Source organism: Episyrphus balteatus, chromosome 2 (assembly GCF_945859705.1).
Source record: "Episyrphus balteatus chromosome 2, idEpiBalt1.1, whole genome shotgun sequence".
Lineage (NCBI taxonomy): Eukaryota > Metazoa > Arthropoda > Insecta > Diptera > Syrphidae > Episyrphus > Episyrphus balteatus.
Genome location: NC_079135.1, coordinates 77,187,112 through 77,210,956, shown reverse-complemented (window position 1 = coordinate 77,210,956; position 23,845 = coordinate 77,187,112). Strand labels below are relative to the sequence as shown.

Genomic DNA, 23,845 nt, shown 5'->3' with positions numbered 1-23,845 from the left:
AGCGTACTAGGTTTGAAAAACGAAAAGAAAAGTTCAATATTTCGTTGTTCTATTTTTGTATGGAATAGGTACTTCGCTGGTACATGGAAACGAAAAACGTAACGAAATTTTTCATTTACGATATATTTCTATAAGAATTGTCATTTCGCTTCAGAGCAGCATACTAGATTTTATTCAAGAACTTCAGCCGTGTTGTTTTCCGGTCAAAAACGATTTTTATTTTCCTCACTTCTCTTGCCCTTCACCAAGCAGACCCGACAAAAAATCATTGGAATAATTTGTTGAATGTAAACGGGCTCTATACAAAATCGCTTTTTACTTCCACGATTCCACACACCTCATTTTTTTATTTGTGTTGGTGTAAATCTCATTTACACAAAATGACAGAACAAACCTTGGAAAAGTTCATGTTCTTACAAAAAATTTATCTGTGGTCTGTATTTGAAAACTGAAAAGAAAAGAAGTGAAAAGGCAAAAATACTAGTGAAGAAGTGAAAGAAATTTTTTTCCGTCGAAGTAGAAAACTACTTTTTTTGTTTTTCAACTATGTAAATTCTTAAAAAGAAGTAAAATATATATATATATTTTTTGTTAAGATAATATTATTACATGATTTTCCATAATTTTAATGGAAAATACTGCAAACAAACTTGAGAGAAAATCCCAAAGCCAGATTGATTTAAAACAACAGAAATGTGAGATTGCTGATAGTTGTAGCGAATTAAATACAAGTCGCCAGGTAACAACACATGGTCATTTTTTATTATTATAATTTTAAATTACATTAAAAGATTATGTCTCATCATCTTATTATTATTACAAGAATGTCCCTTGTCTAAGAGCCTTGTTAATAAAAACTATTTTTGTTTTTCATCTCAAAAGTTGTTTTTTGTTTTCACAAACTTCACTTCTTGTCTGGCTGAAGAGAGAAACCTATGGCAAAAAAGCAAATTATCCCTTTTTTGTTTTGTCCAATAAATCCCTATGGATTGATGGTATTTATGTATACATTGCAAAAATTGTACTTCCAAAAAAAAAAAAACAATGACTTTTTTTGTAAAGTGGGACTTTTTAGAAATGTTTTAAATCGCTAACAGCTTGAAAAAGAATTGACAACAACGTAGGTATAAATGTATATAAATAATTATACGCAGTTTATTACATATTTTTGATGGTGTCATTCGTGTCACCAAATAAACATGCTTTGTGGGGTAGTTTTTAGGTACTTGTTCACAGTTCGAGTTCATTGTTGTGGTCTTAATTCCTAAAAAGGTGTTTGGTTATTGAGTTGATGATATATTAGGGATTTTTTTTTTTACAAATCAATCGTGCTTTGTGTAGGTCTTCTTATCATCTATAATTTGTGTTTATTTTTTAAATTGTCTTAACTTTTTTGATAAACAAGGAAGTCTAAGCAAACAAATGGTGGGCATCAATACAAATTTCTTTTCGATGAAAAAGGTAGATTGTCAAGTTGGTTAAAAAGGTGCCGTGTTTTTTTTTTTTTTTAAATAAATGTGTCCATTGTAATATTATTTTATTACAATGGACGTCATTCAGTGCGTGTTCATTCTACTTTTTCAATGTCAACTAAAAACCGGTAAGAATTCAGCTCTTGCTACACAAAAGAGATGATTCACTTGCTTTCCACTTGACGTTGATTCAATAAAAATTTCATCAATATAGATCCGTTTAGTGAAGAAAATTTAGAACAGAACAGATCGGAACAGCACAAATTCGGGAAAACTGTCAGAACAAAAAAGAACAGGAAAGTACACTTTCTTGTTTTATAGGGTTGACTGTTGCCTATCAGTTTTGAAACTTAAAATTTAAATAAATTTTGTTGTTATGACTTTTCATTAAAATAAATTAAACGTAGGGTAACAAAAAGATGAATTAGTGTTTCATTGATTGCATCCAAAAATAAAGATCATTAAAGCCCAAATAAAACATAAAAAATAAATTATAATTAATTATAATATTTGTTTTACATTTTTAGTTTTTCTTCATATTAAGACCCGTTTACTGAATCGATTCTTAAGCATTTAAGTTCTACATAAATCCTTATGTGACAGTTGAGGAAAAAGTAGGGAATAAGAGTTTATGTTCAACATAAATTATTTATTTATTTATTTATTTATTTACGTCTATAACGGCCATATTATTCACTAGTTTAAAAAAATACATCTGGATGTAAACAATGTCAAATGTCAAAAATAAATCCAATTCCATAATATTCACTACTTAAATCCAATCTTAAATCCAATTTTTTGAATCTCGTTAAATCCAAACAAATTTAAACTGCTCTCTGGAGGTCTGTTTAACTTTATTAATCCAGATGTAAAATTCATTTTCACAGTGTTAAGTTGTTTTGTCAAGTATTTTGTGAAGGAAAAATAAAGATAAATCCAAATTTAACAAAATTTATTGAACAATCACATAATTTATTCCTTGGATTTATGAAATTCGGATTTGGGCGATTAGATTTAAAATTAACTTTTATGCAAACTAAATCCAAAATGAATAATATGGCCGTAAGTATTATAACTCTCTTAGGGCCGGTTTGTTCACACTCGATTATCTTTTAATCAAGGATTTTTATATGGAATAATCTTTGATTAAAAGATAATCGACTGTGAACAAACTGGCCCTTAGACTAATTACAAAGATATTACTTAATAATAATTAAAAATAATTAATAACAAATTAAAGCAATTAGATTATCATTAACATAATACATAAGTGATTTGAATTTATTTCTGCTTTGATTAAAATCGAATACATTTGCATATTGGTTGAATTTAACGCAAGCATTTGTTATCGGCTCATTTTGGCCATAATTTGTTGCATGTCGTGAAATATATAAGAAAAAGTTACTTCTAGGTCTTAAGGCTTTAGAAGGTGCATTTATACCGAACAAGGCTAAAAGAGGAGGACATTCAATATGGTTCGTTAAAAACGTCTCTCGCGAATATTACCGAATAGTAAAAGGCTTTAAACCAATTAGTAGGCATCTACTGTCATAAGATGGCATGGAGCAAATTTTGTAAATCGTTTTTGAATTTTTTTCAATGCAATTATAATCTTTTTTTGAAAAGTGGGGACCAAACTACACAACAATATTCCAATATAGGACGAACTAGGGCTACAAAAAGAGTTTTTAACGTATAGGGATCCCGAAATTCATGAGAATTACTAAACAAAAATCCAGACATAGCATTGGCCCTTGATATAATACAATATGTACACTAAAAGAGAGATGTAGATCAAAAATAACTCCCAAGTCCTTTTGAGTTACAACTCTTTGCAACCTCACTCCACCCATCATATAATTAAATAAAATAGGCATGGTGGACGACCTCGAAAAGGACATTACTGAACATTTGTTGAAATTTAAGCTGAAAGAGTTCGTAGAACGCCAATCTTTTAATTTTTCAATGTCTTTTTGAAAATTTAAACTGTCAGCAACTGACTTGATTGACATAAAAATTTTAGCATCGTCCGCGAAAATTAAGCATTTTGAAAAATTAATTATTGTAGGAAGGTCATTAACGAACATTAAAAATAGAAGGGGCCCAAGATGACTGCCCTGTGGCACACCCGAGTGGTTAAAAATGTTAAAAGATAATGTAGACCCGATTTTCACAAACTGTGAACGATCACACAAATAATTACTTAACCATTTGAAACAAAAGAGTGAAATCCAAAAAAGGAAAGTTTTTTTAATAAAATTCGATGGCTAACCCTATCAAACGCTTTTGAAATATCTGTGAAAATCACATCAGTTTGACATTTATTTTCCATATTTCTTACGAAGAGAGTCAAATTTGTTGAAGTTGACCGCCCTTGTACAAAACCATGCTGGCAGATCGATATATGATTTTTCACCGCTTCATATATTTTCCTTTTCACAATTGATTCAAAGATTTTAGGAATCAGTTGCAATTTGGCTATAGGTCTATAATTTTCTACATTCTGTTTTGGACCTGATTTATAAACCGGAGTTATATAGGAAAATTTATGTTTGATTCAGCAAAGAAGAAGAAATTTCCATTATTTTGAATTAATTTTATTATATTTTTGTCATAATAAAACTAATCAGCTGCTCACTCATTTGCTGTACCTCAAAAGTAGGATCAGAAAAACTTGAACTAAAATGTGCTGGACAAATTCATGGAACACAAAATGACAGTTTGTAGAACAGTGTTTAGAGCAAGGTTTTTCTTCATGAAACACACAAACCTGTACTTTTCGCAGCTTTTCTGTTCTTCTGTGTGGATCAGATTTATTAAACAGTACTATTTAGACGTTTTTGAGTATCAATCATATTATTTGACAGAAGGGAAACATTTAAAATCAAGCAGTAATTTTACGAACTTCATTTCTACGAACTACGTAACGGCACTTTGGTTAACTAATGGCCCATTTCAAGAAGGACTTTTGAACATTTAACAGGCTTTTAAACCTTAAAATAAGATTTTTTGGTTTCACCAAGTAGGTACTTTTAAATTTAACAAGCTTTTAAACACCTTTCTAAACTAAATGCCCATTTTTGGCTCATTAAATTTTAAAAGTGTCATTGTATTTCATCAGATGCACTAAAGAAGTGAATATTAGCTGTTTTTTTTTTTTTGTTTTGTTTTGTAACATTTTCGTTTATTGCAAAAGAAAATAAAACAAACAAATTTCGACTTTGCATCACATGTTTTTAATATTTTAGTGATTTGCTTTTTATATACATAACACAAAGCAATTTGTGAAAGTTTATTCCAGGTTCACAGGAATTCATTGTGGTATTATGAGGTGTTGGTGATGTTCTGACTTTCAAAAAACATCTGTGAATGTGGATCAGTTGTTTAGTTTTTGTTTGATCATCCTTTTTCTTTTTGTACATTTCTTATTAAATTAAAGAAATGAAAAACCCACTTTGTTCAATTTTGTTTTGTTTTCTTTTTTTTTGCATTTCTTTGCATTTTTTCGACACATACATAATGCTTTCTCTTTTTTTCTCACATATTTCACTTATTAGAAAGAAAAAACCAATTCATGTGAGGAGAACTCAATTTTAACAAAAATCCCTAAAATTACTTTTTTACAGATTGGGGAAACCAAAAAGATTTAAGGATTTTTGATAAAAGTGGTTTTAGTGTTGGTTTATGAAATTGGACATTTATTCTTTTTAAATTGATATTATGATATCAGCTTAGTTGTTATTTCGTGTACTAAAGTAGTCGCAGTCTTGTCAATCTTTGGGTTTTTAGCGTTTGTAGTAGATATCCCTTCAAACCTGTATCTCATTAGATTTTATCTTGCAAAATAAATCGATTCATCCATATCCGGCCAAAAAAACGATAGGTTCTCATTTCTTGTCAAAAAGTGTCTCCTGCTCCCTCTTTTTTCGTCTTAAAAATCGGTCTTTCTCTAATTTCTCTTGTTTGCTGGGATCCTGCTTTTTTTTTATTTATTGCTATTTATCTGCTCATGAGAGACACATTCAACTACTATTTGGTAGATTTTCCAATATTAATGTCGTTTTCCAAAATTATGGGAGTGAATTACTCCTTTTTCGTGCAATTTTGGAATTTGTTCACGAAGAATTTGAAATAATGAATAAAATAATAACACAATCTTTTAAATTCACTTTTAGTGATTTTTTACAATACTTTATTGAATTTTTTTTGTAAATAAATATAATTTCCTTCACAAAAAAAAAGTTAAAACAGCACCCAACAATTTGACAAGCAGTCCATGAAGTCAAATGTAGAAGTATTGGTAATCACTCCGTCACTCCTTCAAAATTTTGGGAGTGAAGAATTAACTCCAAAAATTCACTTCTTTTTCAATTTTGGAATTTGAAATCACTCTTTTTGGAGTGATTATATAGCTAGGAGTGTCACTCCTTGAATTTTGGAAAACGACATAAGTGAGCCTAGCAACGATTTGGTGTGTACCTATATTATGTACATTAAGGTTTAAAGTGGTCCTTATCCGGGACATGTAATTGGATAGCCGCCATCCGTTTTCCCTTTTTTTATTAGATTTTTATTTGACGTCCTTCCTCTCCCGGATTTCACTTGAAATTTACATGTAAAACGTATCCTTTGATTTTTATAGGTACTTTTTACGGGGAATTCCATTAGACTTGCGGGTTGTACTGTGAGACTAGGCAGTTGAAGTCAAAATCCGCGAAAATCAGATTTTTCGGTGGATAGCACCTAGGAATTTCGTAAAAAAAAAACAATATAAGGACCACCTAAATGTAGTATGCATTACATACAAATTGATAACATCATTTTAACGTTTCCTAAGTTTTTCTTGGTCTTCGTTTATGTATTTTTCAAAAATTCTTAGCTAAGCATTTTAAAAAAAATGAATTTATTTACTCTGTATAATTTACATGCACTTGCGTGTCACTTTAGTTTGTTCTCATTATAAAATTGTTAGAAATTCATTCTTCTTCCATATAACGTGATATCAGTTTGACAAAATATTTTTTTTTTCTTACAGAGCTCTGCGTGGAATTTAAATAGCTGTGTTAGCAATTGCTGCACTGGATCATCAAACCCCTTCAGAAGTAAAAAGTTTCAAAGCACGTAAGTTTTTTTTTTTGTTTTCAAATATTAATTTCTAATTTTCACATTTTTCTAAAAGTTCTTTTACCACTTGAAAAAAAAAAATAAGAGCTAGAGTTTTAAAATGACCGACCACAACTATTTTGTGTTTAAATTTTTACATAATTCATGTATAAAAAACAGTTTGCTGTCAGAATCACTTAAAAAATGGAAAAACTAAAATAATCATTTAAATCAAATCAAAACTAAAATAACTCATCGTGCTCAAATGTTTTCATTAATAGCTGTGTTTTATTTTCCTCGTGATCCAGATCAGATCATTGTATTTATTTGCTAAACAATAACAAAACAAAATCCTGCTTTTGTTATTAAGCTGATAAAAACAATGATCTGATCTGGATCACCAAAAAATAAAACACAGCTATTTTATTATCTATTGAGAATATGTAATTAAATACTAATGTCATTTGATAGCACTAAATATGTTAAAGACGGGAAACCGACGAAGTTACGAATACCAGAGTTACGGGCGACAGAGTTACGAGCGTCAAAGTTACGCGAAACCGAAGTTACGAAAAACTAGAGTTACGAATTCTAAAGTTATGTTAAGCTTTAACATGTGATTTTTGGGTTGGCAACAATTGCGAGGAACGACATGGAATTATGAAAATACAAACAAGAGATTAACATTTTTCTCATTGGTCAGAACTAAATGAGTAAAGCGAAAATGGGTGTTATTTAATCTTGTAAAATTTTGATTGGATAGGTATAGATATACACATATATGGTTTTGTTTTTGTGAAAAGATTGCAAAAACGTTGAAATAGAAAAAAAAACATGAGTATACTTCTGTAGGTTTGGGGGACATAATTGAATTTAACTTCTTATTTGTCCAACTAATATTGCAAATACGTATTTTTTTTCTTTCTATTAATTAATATAATTATTCATAGAGTATTTTGTAATACCCACTTTGTTATTATTTATATTAAAACAATAACCAAACCACCCCTCTTTTTTACAGACGTTATTTTGGTGTGGTGAACTGTTGTTGCAATTGTTGCCAACCCAAAAATCACATGTCATAGCTTAACATAACTTTAGAATTCGTAACTCTAGTTTTTCGTAACTTCGGTTTCGCGTAACTTTGACGGCCGTAACTTTGTCGCGCGTAACTCTGTTATTCGTAACTCCGTTACCATTTCGTTAAAGACTGACTGCAAGTTTTCTTAAATGTTGCATCGAGACCTGGATTTTTTAATCTTTTGTCCCTAATTGAAAATTAAATTAAATATTTATGAGTATTTCGATTAAACAAGGTGTATTTTCTTGATTGCTTAAGCAGACTTAAGTTTTTTTTTTACCTGTGACCCAAGCCTTAAGATAATTACACATTGTATAAAACATTAACTACCTGTTTAGGGATCCAAACAATATACCTCAATAAAATAACAATATAATTGATTTAATATTCATTCGGTTGTAAATATTCTTACAGAACTGATATATCCCGTTCTCAAGAACCTTGGCACAGACCGCTGACAAATTGTATGTTCGATTCTCATTTCAAGAACATCAACCGAACTGAAGAATTCCAAATTGACCATTTGGTAGCTAAAGGTGCTTTTGCTTCTGTATTCAAAGTATTCCCCAAGGATAAACCTCGGGAGCATGAATTTGCTCTTAAGTCAATAAAAAAGTCGAAGGTAAGTAAATTATGGCTTTAAATTGTATAAAATATATTTTTTAAATATTGTTTGTGTTATCTACTTTGCACAGGTAATTAGAAACAATTGTGTGAAACAAATTAAAGAAGAATCAGATATTCAAAAACTCTGTGGCCATCATCCTTTTATTGTTCAACATTTTGATTCTTGGCAAGATCGACGCCATTTATATATACGTATGTTTTTTTTTTTTTTTGTAAACTAATTGTTATGCTTGTTTAACAACATAAATTTGTTTATATGTTTCAGTTTGTGAATACGTGTCCAACGGTGAATTATTCTCTAAAATATCCAATTTCACAACTGAACTTATTCGACTTTATGTAGCCGAGATAGCCATTGCAATCGGTAAGTAAATATAACCAACAATAATAATATTTTATTAATCAGTTTATTTGTAAAATTTTAGATTTTCTTCACAACGCTGGAGTAATCTATCGCGATGCCAAACCTGAAAACATTCTTCTAACACATAATTTTCACATCAAAATAACGGATTTCGGTCTGAGTAAATGGTTGAAGTTAGGAGCGAAAACAAGGACAATGTGTGGCACTCATCAATACATGGGTATGCTGATTTAAAACACAAAACCAAACAATCAAAAAATTGTATTGCTAATGATTTATGAAAACGTGATAAAGCTTTCTATATATTATATTCTAAGTTAAACAAACAACACACAAGAAAAAAAAAACAAATTTTGTGCAAACTAAAGTTTTCCCCCTTCTAATGAAAGCTGTATAGGTTTCTTCTTCTCAATTATATGTACGAAAAAGATAGGAAACATGAATGCTCGATCGCAGGTATTCGAATTGACCATGGAAGGCCGACAGGTTGATGAAGCCATATCTAGTATTTTCCACACAGTGTTGTTTCATCGCTGCCTGGGCAAATACATGTATACCGGCGAAACCCAATATTCGATTGGTACAGTCGGGTACACAGATGTAGATTGTGATTTCATTGATTTCACTTATGTCTGTTGTGCCTCTGATTATCTCAATCGCACTGTTAAACGTGCTATTAATCTATTTAGCGAACAACTTCGCAGCAACGATAGCAGTGGTTCTGGTCAGATCAGCTTAGAGTTTTTTCAAAAGAAAAAAAGTCGCTGGCCCTTTCAACAGGAATGCATTCCATGGGAGGTGTGGACAGTTCGTTTAGATTTAATTAAATATGACAACGAAGATGACCGCCAATTATCGCGTGAGAATGTCAGCGATCTTTTGACTGAGAAAGTCGTATACATTACCGAAGTAATGAATCGCGAAGACTATGTGCCCAAGACACCAATACAAAATGAAATAGATCTTATTTTTGATACATCATATCCGGATGTTCAACCCTATTTGTTCAAGTTCGATTATAATACGTCGGGCACAAATACCCCATCAGTAAGCAACACTATGAAGAAAATACTAAGAGAGACGCTAGCTTTATGACTGACCAAAGTCCATACAAATCCAAAAAAATGCAATCGTTTTTTATTACTACTATCGTTTTTTAGTTCTTGACTTGATTTTATTTGTTCTGTTTTCTTTTGAAACTCAATTTATTTGACCACAAAAGTTTTTTTTGTCTTTGTTTCAATTTAAACACAACCAAAAATAGCAAAACAAATACAAAAATAGTTTGAAATAATATGAAAATAGATTTTTTTCTTTCAAAATAAAAATAAAATTCAAGGAAAACAAATGTTTCATATCACAGAACAACACGAAATTAGATCTTAAAAAAGAAATATTTCTCTTAAACAGAAAATAGTGTTATTATTGGTATTGTAAGTTCAATAAATATAAAAACAAAATAATTAACAATAAAATAAAAACACACTTGTTCATAGTTTAAAAAAGATTTTAAGGAAATATTATTATTAAAACCACACAAAATAGTTAAAGGTTAGTCGTTTCATATTTTTTAATCTTCTTTTTGTTTTGCTAAAAAGAAACTAAACAAACAACGTACTTATTTTTTGTTTGTATTGAATATTTAAATATGCAATATCTTAACTAAGCCGGTTGTTTTAAATGTTTTCAAAAAATTAATCGGTGAATTTAAAAAGTTGGTCTGTTTAAAAGAAGCTACAAATGAAAAAAGTAATCAAATATTTTTTAGTATTTTTCTTTATCAATTGTACATACACTAAATTAGTTTATATATCAAGAATTCTTTAGCAGGCATATAGTTTTTCGAATACTTTTTTTTTTTGTTTTTGTAGAATGTTAAAACCTTGTTAAACATATTCAATTCCATTTGATAAACCTTCTTAGCACATGCAACAAAAATCCAAATAGGTACTTTAATTTTCTTTTTAAGACATCCCCTCTTTTATAAACTTCATTTTTGGTATTTTTTCTTGTGGAGAACTGGCTTATAAAAAAAAATATTTTTGCCATAGAATCTTCTTATGAGATCTTCATCGATACACACAGAACCGAAGAATATATGAAAAATGGTTCTCTTCGAACAGTCCAAAAGGTTTTCTTTCGATCTTGACATTTGCCATCTCTCCTCGATACAACAGGCCGCCTTAATTCTCTTTTTTTGCTTGGTATGCTTAGCTATTTGATAGCGGTTTTGTAAACGTTGGTTGAATTTTCTGATAGAGATTGATGGGGTCATTGGTGATAATTATTATGCGGTACAACAATATAGGTAGTAATAAAAAAATTTCATATTCGATGTTGGTGAGTTCCCAACATAAACAATTCAGAGCCCTATACACCAAAAACACTATGTTTTTCCAATTTTCGGGTATTACGAATAACAGATGAACTGTAAACTGTGTATGCTCCAGATTTAGCCAGATAGAAATTTGAACCGAAGGCCATTCTTATTGCTACGTTCATATTACAAATAAATAAAACTTCAACTATATTTGTTCTATTCCCTTTTGGGTTAATTAATTGGGCAATCTGACATACCAATTTTGAGGAACGAGCAAAAGTGTTTCTCAAAGAGAAATCAAATTGTAAAAAAGTGTGGAACCGGTTGGAGGTCTCACAGCTGAAACGGTCCAAGTCAAAAAAGGAAAAAAACAACTTTGGTTCGTGATAATCCCTATTAACTATAACATTTTCTAAAACTTAAAAAAAAAATTGAAGGCAATGAAATACATATATCGTCGGTGAAACTAGAAAAGTGTGTAACTCCATTTTAGCAAATTTTATAGGAGAGCAAAAAAACAAATCGTTTTGAAGGCATTTGTATGAGTTTTGATTTTCTAATTTGCTAATAAAATACAAACTATGAACTTTAAGGGCATTCTGAACATTCTAACAGATGGCATTCAAATCTAATTTTCAGAAAATTTGGAGTTACACACTTTTCGGGTTTCACCGACGATATATTATATTGTATAGAAATAGAAAATTACTATCCTTTCATGGATCTGACATACATAAAATATGAGGTTTTGAAAATACTCAACGACATTTCTCTCAAATCTAAATTTCTGAAACAAATCAAACTAATCAGTGAATTGAGTGTCTTTTTTTAACAAAATATCTAATGAATTAACTATTATAATTGATCCTTACACAAAATGTTTATACCAAATTTATTTTACCTATCAATCAATCCGTTAGAAAAACATAATTTATATGCTACTAATCGCAAAACATTTGTGTTTTTATTAAAAAAAAAATGGGTGACTTAATTTGTTTTTATTTCAAAAACATATTAACACATTTTTCTATCTTATGTGCATCATACAAATAAAAAATCAAGTCAATTTCGCTCAAACACATTTATTTAAGTAATTTCTAATTTTCCGTACAACCGGGTACACAGTTCACTTTAAAAAAACAAGATTTATTCTTCAAATTAATCGAGAGAAAATACATAACTGTAATTTTTAATATTAAACGTGTACGGTCTCTATCCATGTTCTTTTACAGGAAAATAAAAAAAACAAATTATAATGTCAATAAATACCAAAATATTCTTATAAAATAATTAGATACATATATAATTTAATGTTGATAAAAATTTCACAAAAAAATTTACACATTTTTTCAAACTAAAATAAATAAAAAAGGAAAAAAAAATCAATCCAGTATGTACGCGTGTTGTTTGTTTGTGTTAAACGATAGTTCTAACGTGCAAAGAACAAAAAAACAAAAACTTATTTGTTAGAATTAAAACAAAAAAATAGATTTAAATTAATTTTAAAAACTCTAAAGTATAAATTATTTCATAAGTGTAAATAAAAGATATAAAAATGTATTTGTTGTGATTATTTTATATAAAAAAATAAAATATATGTTAATATATGTAAAAAAAAATTTGTGAGAATTTTATTTTATATTCTTACAAAAATAATATACTTTTTTTTTGCAAAAACACTCAATTTTAAATAAGACCAAATGTGTTATTCACAAGCAAGTTTCTTAAATTCTTACCTAGTGATTTAGTTATTATTGGGCAAAATGACCTATTTAGTTAATCACGGCTTTTTAAATCAACTGTGGATATGGGCCCTATTCTAAAAAAAGATAATATTTCTTTATGTTTGGTCTGCATTTAGTTTTTGCTTTGAGATAGGTTCCTTGCAAAGAGAAATATGTTAAAAAATTTGCCAATTTGAAAAAAAGGAATTTACTTTGATAAATAAGACCTTTTCGGTAGCTGCTTATTAAATTTCTACTTTTTACAACGTCTAACAAAATTTTACAATTACAGGTAAGTTTTGAATAAAACAAAATGTATTTTTTTCTTTTCAGCACCAGAAATATTGCGCAATGAACCATATGGGCATTCAGTAGATTGGTGGGCACTTGGTGTTATAATTTGTCAAATGTACACAAACAAAGTAAGTAGTTTCAATTATAACTATATATATAACTATTATTATAATAAAAAAAAAAAAGTATGATATTTGACTAACTTTTTGTAATAATCCAGTAACTAGGCATTATTATCTTTCAATTAAGCCATCGAAACCTAAAAAATTATTTAATGGAATATTTTTTAAGAATTTTTAAAAATAGTTTTTTTATGAGTTTAACGCTGGGTCCGAAAGGGTTAAGATATTAAACATTTCAAGCGTTTTTTTTTAATTAGACTTGAAACATTTTTACACGCACAAAATTATATAAATATAATTAACTAAGTATATAATTAAATCCATTTAACCAAAAACGAAACAAACAGATGATATGCTTAAGTAAGTGTAACTAATTCGAAAATTTTCGATCCGTTCTTTGAATGTTGATAGTTAAATTAGACATTTTGACCTTGTCAATGCTACATATTGACGAAAAGGTGGTAAAATTATATAAAATTATCGGAAAACAAAGTAGTAAGAAAACTGTGTAGTGCATTTTCACTTTAAGGTTTTTTTTTTCATACATAATTTATCTGAATTCGTAATCTTTTTTAATTGTAATCATTAATTAAAATTAATTGTAATATAATGTGCAAGTTGTAAGCAATTTCTTTTTGTAAAAATATATAATTATCTAAGAATATTGAGACAGAAGATAAAATTGTATGTCTGTAGCCATTTAAGGTGCACTAGGCTTTCATATATTATTTAGGTTCAGAGTTCGAGGTCAATAAATTTATTGAAATAATGAAAGTGTAGAAACTCATAGTGGCAATACAATCCTATTTCAAGCCCTTACTCTTTTAAACGATTTACAATCGTATTACGAAACTAGAAAAGTTAGGTTTTTAGATTCATTGTATTAATCTGTTGTTTACAACATTCTTATAAGACTTTAAAGCTATTTACTACCGATGTAGGTACATCACTTTAGCTGAGAGTGATTTTATTTTTTTTTTAATTATTCAAATTTTAATGTATTTTATTTTGAAAGTGCCTTGCGAGAAAGGCTTTTAGTTTTCATTTGTCATCTCATAGTAAAATTAAAAATCTCATGCTAAGCTTAACGAATTTATAATAATACTGTAGGACTGTATCTCTAGAACAGGAAGTAATGTTTGTATTAAAACTAAAAACGCTCCTTCTAGTTATATTAAAAGAATCTTGTTACAGTCTTTTGATATCCTTTAAGAGAGTATTTTTAAGTTTCCGTAATTAATTTTGTAGTACTCTTGAAGCGTTTTATTCAAGGAAAAAATGGTATTTGGTAAGTAAGTAGTTAGTACGATGGACTGAATCCAGCCTGCACCACCTAGATATATTTTTTTGTGCTACTGCCTCTTCCAATGAATTGATCAAGTCTCCAGGGGTATAATTGTCTTGTTAGTTAGTTCAGTTAATGGGAAAACAAGTTGTGTGACGTCAGCATCCAATTTTTCTGAGGTCACAACTTTTTCAGATTCCAAGCATTTGAGTCCTCATTGACTGAACTATGTACCTAAGTTGTAGGGCACTTCATTCATGCAAATTATTTATACCCATACAAGAATGGCTGAGGGTTGTAAGTCACTACATGCTGCCCTTAATGGAGTCGATGTGCCACAAATTTATTCGTCCACTTGTTGATTTCCCTTAAAGTCACTTTGCTGGGAGTCCCGATAAGAGAGGACTTGAAGTCAGCATTTGTTATTATGACTTATGAGGTCATATCGACACTTTTGAACCAATTTAAAGGACATTGTGACCGTAAAATTGGCTCTTATAGGAAGCATTTCTGTATAATACATGGATTTAAAAAAAAATGTTTTGGATTGTTTCTGAGGTTTTAACAGTTTTTTTTAATATGCCTGCGAAATGAACGTCATATATTTTTAGGAAAGTAGGATTTTCGGTCCTCATTTAGTGGACTTGTTTTTTTTTTTCTGAATTGAAAATAATTTATTAACAGTTTCTTACATTTTACTTGGTGATGATGGCGTTTGGAGCCGTCCGTCGGTCGTTCATTTCCTGTTGGAAGGCTGTTTTTTCTTGTCATGGGAATTATACTAGACTTATAGACAACTTAATATTCAATAAAAAAAATAGTTTTTTTTTATTTATTTTCTTTTATTTAAAATCTTTCAGTCTAAAGGACATACAGAATTGAGAAAAAGTATTCCTTTGCAATCCTCATTTTAATTTACAAAAATAACGTACTCTCACGCATCATAACAAGAACTCATAGAAACGAGTAAATAATTATATGTTTTTTTTTTTATAACTATTTCCATTTTAAATATGTAATATTTAAAAGTAAATATTTTATAAACGGTTAACAAAACTATATTATTAGTAAATTTTGTATTCAAAAATAGTTGTACAATTCCCAAAAAAGTATTATTATATTATTAACATAATTAAGGCACTTTATAATTTATATTTATTTACATAAATAAATTCTGTAGGGAAAACAACATTTTTGCGCTATATGCTTTCTGTTGATTTGATTACAAAAAAAAAATAAACTATCCTAGAAAATAATATTACTTCGGTTAAGAAAAATCATTATTGTTCCGGTTTTATGCTGTGTGATATATGAAGCTGAAAAAATTAATTATTTTTTTTAACTTAAATAATGAAAATATTTAGTTTGTAGTGCATCTTAAACAGAAGCATGGACAAAATGTTTACTTAGATTTATTGCTTTCGTTCGATTCCTCACTCTCTTTTGATTCGGCTGATTCATCAGATTTGTTTGCCTCAGAGCTGTGATCGTGTTTTTCTTTCGGCGCTTGAGTTGTCTTAACTTCTGATGCATTTGGCTTTGGAGTTTCTGTGGCTTTGGGGATAGAGTTATCGGTTTTATTGTCGCCAGCTACTTCGGGCTTAGCTGTAGTTTTGTTTTGGGCGGATTCTGTTGTTGGAACATCGGTTTTCTTTTCGGCTGAAGCTGGTGATGTGCTATCTGTGCTTGGTTTGACTTCTGAATCAGTCTTTGATTCTGTGGTCTTGGAAGTCTCTTCTGCATTAGGTGATGAAGTTATTGACTTTGATTCCTCAACTCCTTCCTTTGGTTCATTTCGTACTCCAGCAACTGGGACAATTGGTTCGATTTCCTCTCTAGCTTTTACTGGCAACGATTTAGGAGCTTCTGGGATCTCATCTTCTATAGCTTCTTTAACATCATCGACAATTTTTGTCAGCTTGGATTCAATGTCAGTTGTAGAAATATTTTTCGCTGTGGCTGTTAAATTACTAACGACGGCATTCACTCCTTCTTCCATGGTGCTCAAGCTAGCTTCAGATTTCTTTATCAATTCATCAGTCGCTGTTACTGCTTCACCAACCATGTCAGCAGCCTTTTGAAGAACTGATACTTCTTCATCTGGAAGTGGGAGTGCTAGTGCACACGCAACAACTGACAGCAAGATGACAATTTGATAATTCATTCTGAAATGAAACAATTTATTCAAAATTATTATCATTGTTGCGATGGTACTTAAAAAAAATAATTTTTTATTCGTAATGTAAACACACAAGCTTTCCTATGATAAAAGTAGTGGAGTAACTAAAGCTCAAAAATTGGCAATATTAGGGAACCCGGCCGAACAGCTTAGATTTTGATGATCTTTTTTTTCAAACGTCGGTAATTAAAAATACTTTAAAGTCTATAGATTAAAAATTGCCGGTGTTGCCGTTTTGATTTTTTAAATTTTATTGAAGATTTTTGTGAACAAAAAAAAATTTTTTCAAAATTTGTTCTTAAATTTCATAAATTAATTGATGCCAAAAGATTGTCTTGGAAATTCAAGGAAAAAAAATATATGGGAGTGAGGGACAATCTTTCATCGTTCAAGCGATAGATGCAATTTTCTTATTAATTGACTTCAAACACAAAAAAAAATATTTGAACACAACGGCAACACCTACAATATTTAAATGTACATTTTTAAAAAGCCAGAAGCTTAGTCATATTTGTAAAATTAAAATTAAGTTAATTGAATTAAGGACTTTTGAAAGAATGGTAACTCAACTCAGATTCTTGAAAAAAAAAAATTATTGAAAAAATCTTAACATGTGGTTTTTAAAACTTTTTCGTAATATAAAATGCATTTTTTTTTTCAATTTTTTTTGGCCACATTTATTATGATTTGAAATTATAAAAGGAAATGTCAATATGTATTACGGTTTATGAAAAAAATTAAAAAGTTTTTCATTTTCAAAGAACTTTTTTGAATAGAAGTTTTGGAAAAAAATTTAACTTATTTTTTTTTTAAAGTTCAACTTTTAAATATAAAATTATTTTTTATTAATTTAATAACCCTTACTGTTGAAAGCTAAATAGCAAAAATTTAAAGTTCTTATTTACCAAAGTCTTTAAGAAAATCAATTATTTCAATGCAAAAATTCAGTTCTTATCAAAAAAACCCATTGAAATTGAAGTAATTTTGAATTTTTTTTTTAAACTCTATTATATATTACCTTTTCCTCTTTGGAATTCAACTGATAATATTTATGGCCAAAAATTTTTTTAAAATAAATTCATATTTTATTAGAAAAAGTTTGGAAAAAAGTCATTTAAAAATTTTTTTTTAACATTTTTTTTTAAATTCTGAGTTTGAGGACCATTTTTTCAAAAACTCTTCATTAAATTTAGTGGGTTTAAATTTAAGAGATAAGAATGAGCTTCTGGCTTTTTAAAAATGTATTTTAAAATATTGTAGGTGTTGCCGTTGTTTTCAAAATATTTTTTTTGTGTTTGAAGTAAGATTGTGAGAAAATTGCATTTATCGCTTAAACGATGGAAGATTGTCCCTTACTCCTTTATACTTTATTTCCTTAAATTACCTAGAGAATGTTTTGCTATCATTTGTTTTATGAAATTTAAGCAAAAAAAATGGTTTTGTTCAAAAAAAAATTAATTTTAATTTTAAAAAACAATACGGCAACATCGGCAATTTTTAATCTATAGACTTTAAAGTATTTTTAATTACCTACGTTTGAAAAAAAAAATCGTCAAAATCAGAGCTGTTCGGCCGGGTTCCCTAATAATTTGCTTTAGTTACTCTACTAAAGGTAGCTTTTTTCTTATACAAATGATGAGATCTTTTTTTTTAAGTGCAGTAAATTTAAATAAACTTAATGTCTTCAAGTTTTTTGTTTGTAATCCTCGAACCAGATTTAAAAAGAGCTATTAAAGTCAATTGATTCTGTTTAAGAACTGGGACTGATCAATTGAATCTGTTTTTTTTTTTAACAAAACAGATTTGACTCACATTTTTTAAGTAGGAACAAAATTACTCTTAATTTGCCTACACAATCGGTAGAAGTACAAAAATAAAGAAAATATAAATTAAATTAAAGGGTTCAAAGCTAAAGCAGTCTTCAATGCAGTGCACCACTATGTTGCACGAACTTGATCTTATAGTTGAATTTGTTGAGAATGTTAATGAGTTTTATTTGTATTTATTTTTATAAATGTAAAATTTATTGAGAATAAATTTAAAAAAAAATTAAATATTTTTAAAAACACGATAATTTTTAAACAAATACTTTTACAGGTAAAATAGGCATTTAAAAAAAAATTGTTACACTCTTGAAACTTGGCAAAAAGTTTGCTTTTGGGATAAGAACCACAAATCAAAAAAGTCTATAAGAAAAAATTGGGTGGAAGGGTGTTTTTTCGGAGGGGGTGAAGGTGAAAAATATAGTGAAAAAAATTGTTTGTTGAAGGTATGTTTTTAAGCTACTTTTTGATGCTGAATCTAATAACATAAAAATAAAGTCAATACGATTGCTCTAAGAAAAAGTTATTGTTGATTAAAAACAAGGGTGCTTGTTTTTTTGACTTCATCAGAAAAATATTATCGAAATCCATGTGAAAAACAAGATACATTGATCAAATTCGGGATGAAGGTTCTAGATAAAGCAGCTTTAGCTTTTTGGGACCAATTACAGATTTTAATGTCTCTTCGAAAAAACACTCTTTCACCTAAATATTTTTTAAGAAAACTCTTTATTCTTCTTCTTATTTATTCTTTATTAGGGTACCATTATTATTACTTACTTTTTTTAATATACCCACATTTGCTCTACACCTAAAAAAACATGAAAAAACTGTATAGACTTACTTTATTCGTAGTTCTTATAGGAAAGACAACATTTTTAATAAATTTCGTAAGGGGAACTTTTACACCATTGATTTAATCGGACTTATCGCGGATTTTCCTTATTTCCCAAAAAAAAAAAACATCCTTTCACCTAAAATATTTTTATAGACTGCTTAGATTCTTGGTTCATGTTATAAATGAAACATATGTACCAATTTTCGTTGGTGTAACATTTTTGTCAGTTTTGTTTGATTTCTAAAAAAAACACATTTTAAATGTGTTAAAAATGCATTTAAAAATTAATCAAAAATCTAAATCAGTTTGCAAGGTTAACTTAGCAAAATAAATACATTAATTTTATGTGAGTGCATCATAATATCAACTTTAAAGACATGGTTTCTTATAGTGTTTGCAATAAAGATAATTTTCTTTGAAATAAAAAAGGTTATCAACTATTATACCTACATAAGTCAACATTCATAAAAAATATGCTGCTGTTTTGTTTTGCCATTTTAATGATAACAGTCATCGGTTTTTTTTGTCAATGACGTATATGATAGTTATCATACTTAAATATTTTTTTGTGGTGACAAAAAGGGCAAATTACCTACAAAACATGTTGATACACCTTCAAATATTCCATTCATGAATTTTTTTTCAATGTTCATTGGTAAGCGAAATTAATAATAATAATAAAAACAACCTTCAAATGGGCACTTCTGTGTCAGCATTAAGAAAATACAAATGTTTGCGGAAGTAAAAATGCTCTAATAACATTAAAGAATGGAAGTTTTTAGCTCTACAACTCAGTATAGTTGTGTGAATATATACCTTTTAGGTTTGTTTGAGAGAATTCACTTTTCTTAAGATTAATTTATATTTTGTATGCCTTCTATTAATCATGCAAAGAAAAAAACAAAAAATTTATAACGTACATATTTTGCATATGAATTGGAACTATTCTGTTAAGTTTATTTTTTAGAGAAATTTTTCAATAGTAGGTAGTTTCAATCCAATGATTTAGCAAAGGTCTGAAGATGAGTGGATGTAATCACATTTGAAATGTCGCCGACTTATAAACGAACACAGAACATAACCTAAATACGACTTTATGGTCCACTTCATTTTATTTTTAGTTTTTATTTAGAGAATTGACTTAAGTTTAGTTTTAGTTTTTGAAATATTTTTATTCAAATCTTATTAGGAATTTAATATTTTTCATTCTTGAAATTCAGTAGTTGAAAATTATAAAAAAAAAATAGCTACGTACGTAAATGGAATTAAAAATTCAGTAAAAATTCAATTAATAATTCCTATCTTTAATAGCAATGATGTTTGTGAAGTTCGATACGCATTCAATTCACGTCTTATAAATTACAAAAAATATATCTTTCCGGTGAATAATAATACAATAAAGATTTGCAAGTAGATAATTATAAGGAGTGGCAAGTTTTATTTATTTATTTGTTACAAATATATTTGCAATAATCATTAGTCATTATAAAGAAAACAAATCACGTAAATTTTGTTTAAATTCTTGATTTCAAAAGTATGTAAATCAATCTGACAGAAACTGAAGTAAAAAATAGTAAACAAAAGTAACAAATTAATTTTATAAGCGATGGGCTGTGTAAATATTTTGTTTTCGAAAAATTTATGCTGCGTATGTATTTTAATATTTGTATATTATACTCATTTAAGTACACACATTAACAGAAGAGCGATTTTCATTTTGAATATAATATACTGGTTAAGTTAACTCGGTATCAAAGTTGAATTAAAAATATATTTAAAGATATAGATCGGGATTGACCCCGCAATTGGAATTTATTATTAAAGAAATTGAGTTGCATGATCCATATAATTTTGCAGATCGATATGTACAAGTTTTCGGCCATTTAAAGATTAACTAATCCTTAATTGAAAAACTGGCACTGAATTAAGTTTGGGGTAATTTGTTTGTACATAGTTAACAAATCGAGAATTTACTTAATTTGGTTTTAAGAAAATGAAACAAAATCGTTTTCTTAATCAATACAAAAACTTTCGGACTAACTGAACGCCAAATAGTTTATCTAAGTTATTTGAAAAAAAAAAATTTCAAATGAATAACAAAATAAGAATAAAAAAGAACAAACCAAATTATTTCTCCGTTTCAAATCGTTAAGAACGAACTATATAATAAACTGTTTAAAAAATATTTTCTGGGTCGAACTCCTATGTTGAAATAGGCTATGGTATTGACTTCTGAAATTTGACTCCAATTTATTCTACACAGACAAAATAAAGGAACAAAAATCATAGTGCTTGTTCTTCAAAATATTCAAGATATTTTAAATTGAAAAGTGTTTTTGCTTTAATATTTTCATTGCGTGCAAAAAAAAAATGCAAAACTGGGTCGTAAGAACTTGCTGTTTTTGTTAAAGCTGTTATAATATAAAATAATTGAAAGTGGAAAATTAAATAAGCATTGTAAAAAAAATACACTTGAAGTTTCCAAAATTACTAAACAAAATTTTTAAATGGCTAAGTTTCGAATGAAACACCCGAATCTATTTCTTTTAAAAAGATGAATTAAAAGAAAAATCTAGATCTTTTATGCTTTAACTACTTTATACAACATTACAAAACAAAATCCCTAAAGTTGAATTGTGAAAAATTAATTCGAAGTAAGAATCATAAAATATGTTTGTTTTATCGCACTTTTTTCCTTTTTCAATTTTTGGACTATATAGTTAAGCCTTGCAAGTCGTTTTGGAAATTGTTCAAAATATAAGTTAATACGCTGTATTTAATGCAATAATATAAAACATATTATTAAAAAAACAATTGAATTTTTAAATCCAAAAAAAAAATTGAATTTGAAAATTTTTCATAAGTATAAATTAATCTCTGGAAAAAAATCAAATACTTGAAACGTATGTAACAATTTTCGGCAATTTTTAGTTTTTTTTTACATGAAATGAAGAATAGAATTTGTCATGAAATTTAATACACGGTTTTTTATACAAGAAAAAAAAATCCTAAAAATTTTTTGGTATTTCTAGCTTCCAAAATATAAAACAAGAAATATTATGGATGTTACAGGTTGGGTCGCAGATAGCTTCTTTTTTCTAAATGAAGTTCTATGTTTTACGACAAGTCGTAGTTTTTTCGTTAAATGCAATAAAGCTAATGATAATTTGAATATTAAACTTGATTTTTGTATATATTTGAAAACATAATAGGTACTTTTATAATTGAGGAAAACCAATTACATATAATGATTTGAAATTAGAATTCAATTATCTCAAGCTTATCGTAATTATGCATTATTAAGAACCGTTTGTTAAATCGAAACTTAAGCATTTGTGTTCTACATAAATCCTTATGTAAAAATTTACGAAGTTCAGCAAATGGCCCTAAGAAAATTTTTTAAATTAAGATTACATAACTCAAATCTGTCAAGAAGCCCGAGTTTTCGATATTGGAATATGAAAGCTAAGTTTTCATCTATTTTGTGAATGAAATAGATAAATAGATAAATACAACTTGATAACTTGATTTTTATCTTCTTTTGAAAGTTGGGTAAAAGTGTAAAGTGAATTTCAACGAAGTAAATTTGCGTATAAAAATCCTGCTAGAGTAAGGTTCAAAACTCCACAAAATGATTTTAAATTCAATTATCTCATATTAAACTTTGGGAAGTTAGCGAATTGAGTAACCATTTTTAAAGTCAGGCTATTTTTTCAAACTGTTTTTCTTAAGCCGGGCATGGGTATTAAATTAAAGTTACAGTCCTTTTAAAATTTAACCATTTTTCATTCACTGAACACAACAAAGAATTCAATTTAAACACAAAATTAAGAAAAAAAAATAACAACTTAAATCACTTGAACTCACCCGTATATAAAATTTAAACTAGAGGCTATAAAAAGAACGCTATAAACTAACTCCAGAATGTTCTACTATAAGATTCTTTTTGTAATACACGGTCGCGTAAGCTGTGTGCTCGGTAGTAGGTTTGTAATCCGTTTGAAGAGATTTTCCGCTTTTAGTCAGAATATATACGCCATGGATGAGATCTTTATTGTTATGCTGTGTCTTTTGAGTCTCTTTGTTGCTTTGATTAATAATACCCAGTGATATTATATACTATACTTGTATACACAATAATGATGAGGCGGGCGAATTTAGTACGTCTATGGTGATAACGTGCGGCAAATCTATAAGGCGGCTGATTTTTGTGGGAGTGGGATTGAGCAATTGTATATGGGCAAAGGGAAGCCTAGAGGGTACATATTCCGGATGAGATTTGCTTTTTTTTTCGTTCTTGTTGTATCTAACGACAACAAGTGGAATATATGCAAAATGTAAATCATCATCCACTTTAAGGTAAGAATGATATAAATTAGTAAGTATGACACAGTGCAGTGCATTTGCTTAGAGCATAATTTTCACAACTGAGAGTTATATACCTACTATGAAACGCAAAACAGGATTTCAAAGATATTCTTTTTTCATGCGTACTAGCATCTTAAGATTCAGTATTAAAAAAATATCGAATCAATTAAAATAGTAGATAAGTAGTGACATAGTTTATGAAATACAAAAAATCTTCCCTGTTCAACAATCAAGGACCCTCCTCC

General features: G+C 28.5%; 3 protein-coding genes across 3 annotated transcripts in view; 2 read left to right on the top strand and 1 right to left on the bottom strand.

Moving 5' to 3' along the window:
• Positions 1-443: 443 nt before the first annotated feature.
• LOC129912736 (serine/threonine-protein kinase S6KL) overlaps positions 444-23,845 on the top strand; it is a 32,588-nt gene continuing 9,186 nt past the window's right edge. Inside the window, exons 1-7 of the mRNA XM_055991131.1 lie at positions 444-739; positions 6,508-6,593; positions 8,071-8,278; positions 8,352-8,475; positions 8,549-8,647; positions 8,709-8,867; positions 13,025-13,113. Coding sequence (XP_055847106.1) covers positions 629-739; positions 6,508-6,593; positions 8,071-8,278; positions 8,352-8,475; positions 8,549-8,647; positions 8,709-8,867; positions 13,025-13,113 — 876 coding nt within the window. The 5' untranslated portion in view covers positions 444-628. The remainder of the gene's footprint in view (positions 740-6,507; positions 6,594-8,070; positions 8,279-8,351; positions 8,476-8,548; positions 8,648-8,708; positions 8,868-13,024; positions 13,114-23,845) is intronic.
• LOC129912738 (autophagy-related protein 101) lies at positions 8,886-12,532 on the top strand. Its single transcript, XM_055991133.1, has one exon. It carries the CDS (start codon positions 9,086-9,088, stop codon positions 9,740-9,742), a length of 657 nt encoding a protein of 218 aa, XP_055847108.1. The 5' UTR covers positions 8,886-9,085; the 3' UTR covers positions 9,743-12,532.
• Positions 15,214-23,255, bottom strand: LOC129912737 (protein bangles and beads). The gene is made up of 3 exons (XM_055991132.1): positions 23,100-23,255; positions 15,799-16,557; positions 15,214-15,708 (listed from the first exon to the last, which is right to left on the bottom strand). The coding sequence occupies exons 2-3, from the start codon at positions 16,554-16,556 to the stop codon at positions 15,687-15,689; spliced, it is 780 nt and encodes a 259-aa protein (XP_055847107.1). The 5' UTR covers position 16,557; positions 23,100-23,255; the 3' UTR covers positions 15,214-15,686.

Excerpts from the sequence above, each read along its gene's own strand:
- LOC129912738 (XM_055991133.1), top strand. The coding sequence starts at position 9,086 with ATGAATGCTCGATCGCAGGTATTCGAATTGACCATGGAAGGCCGACAG.
- LOC129912737 (XM_055991132.1), bottom strand. The coding sequence starts at position 16,556 with ATGAATTATCAAATTGTCATCTTGCTGTCAGTTGTTGCGTGTGCACTA. Across the intron at positions 15,709-15,798 it reads AACGAAAGCAATAAATCTAA|CTTCATATATCACACAGCAT; the intron begins GTAAACATTTTG and ends TAATTTTTTCAG.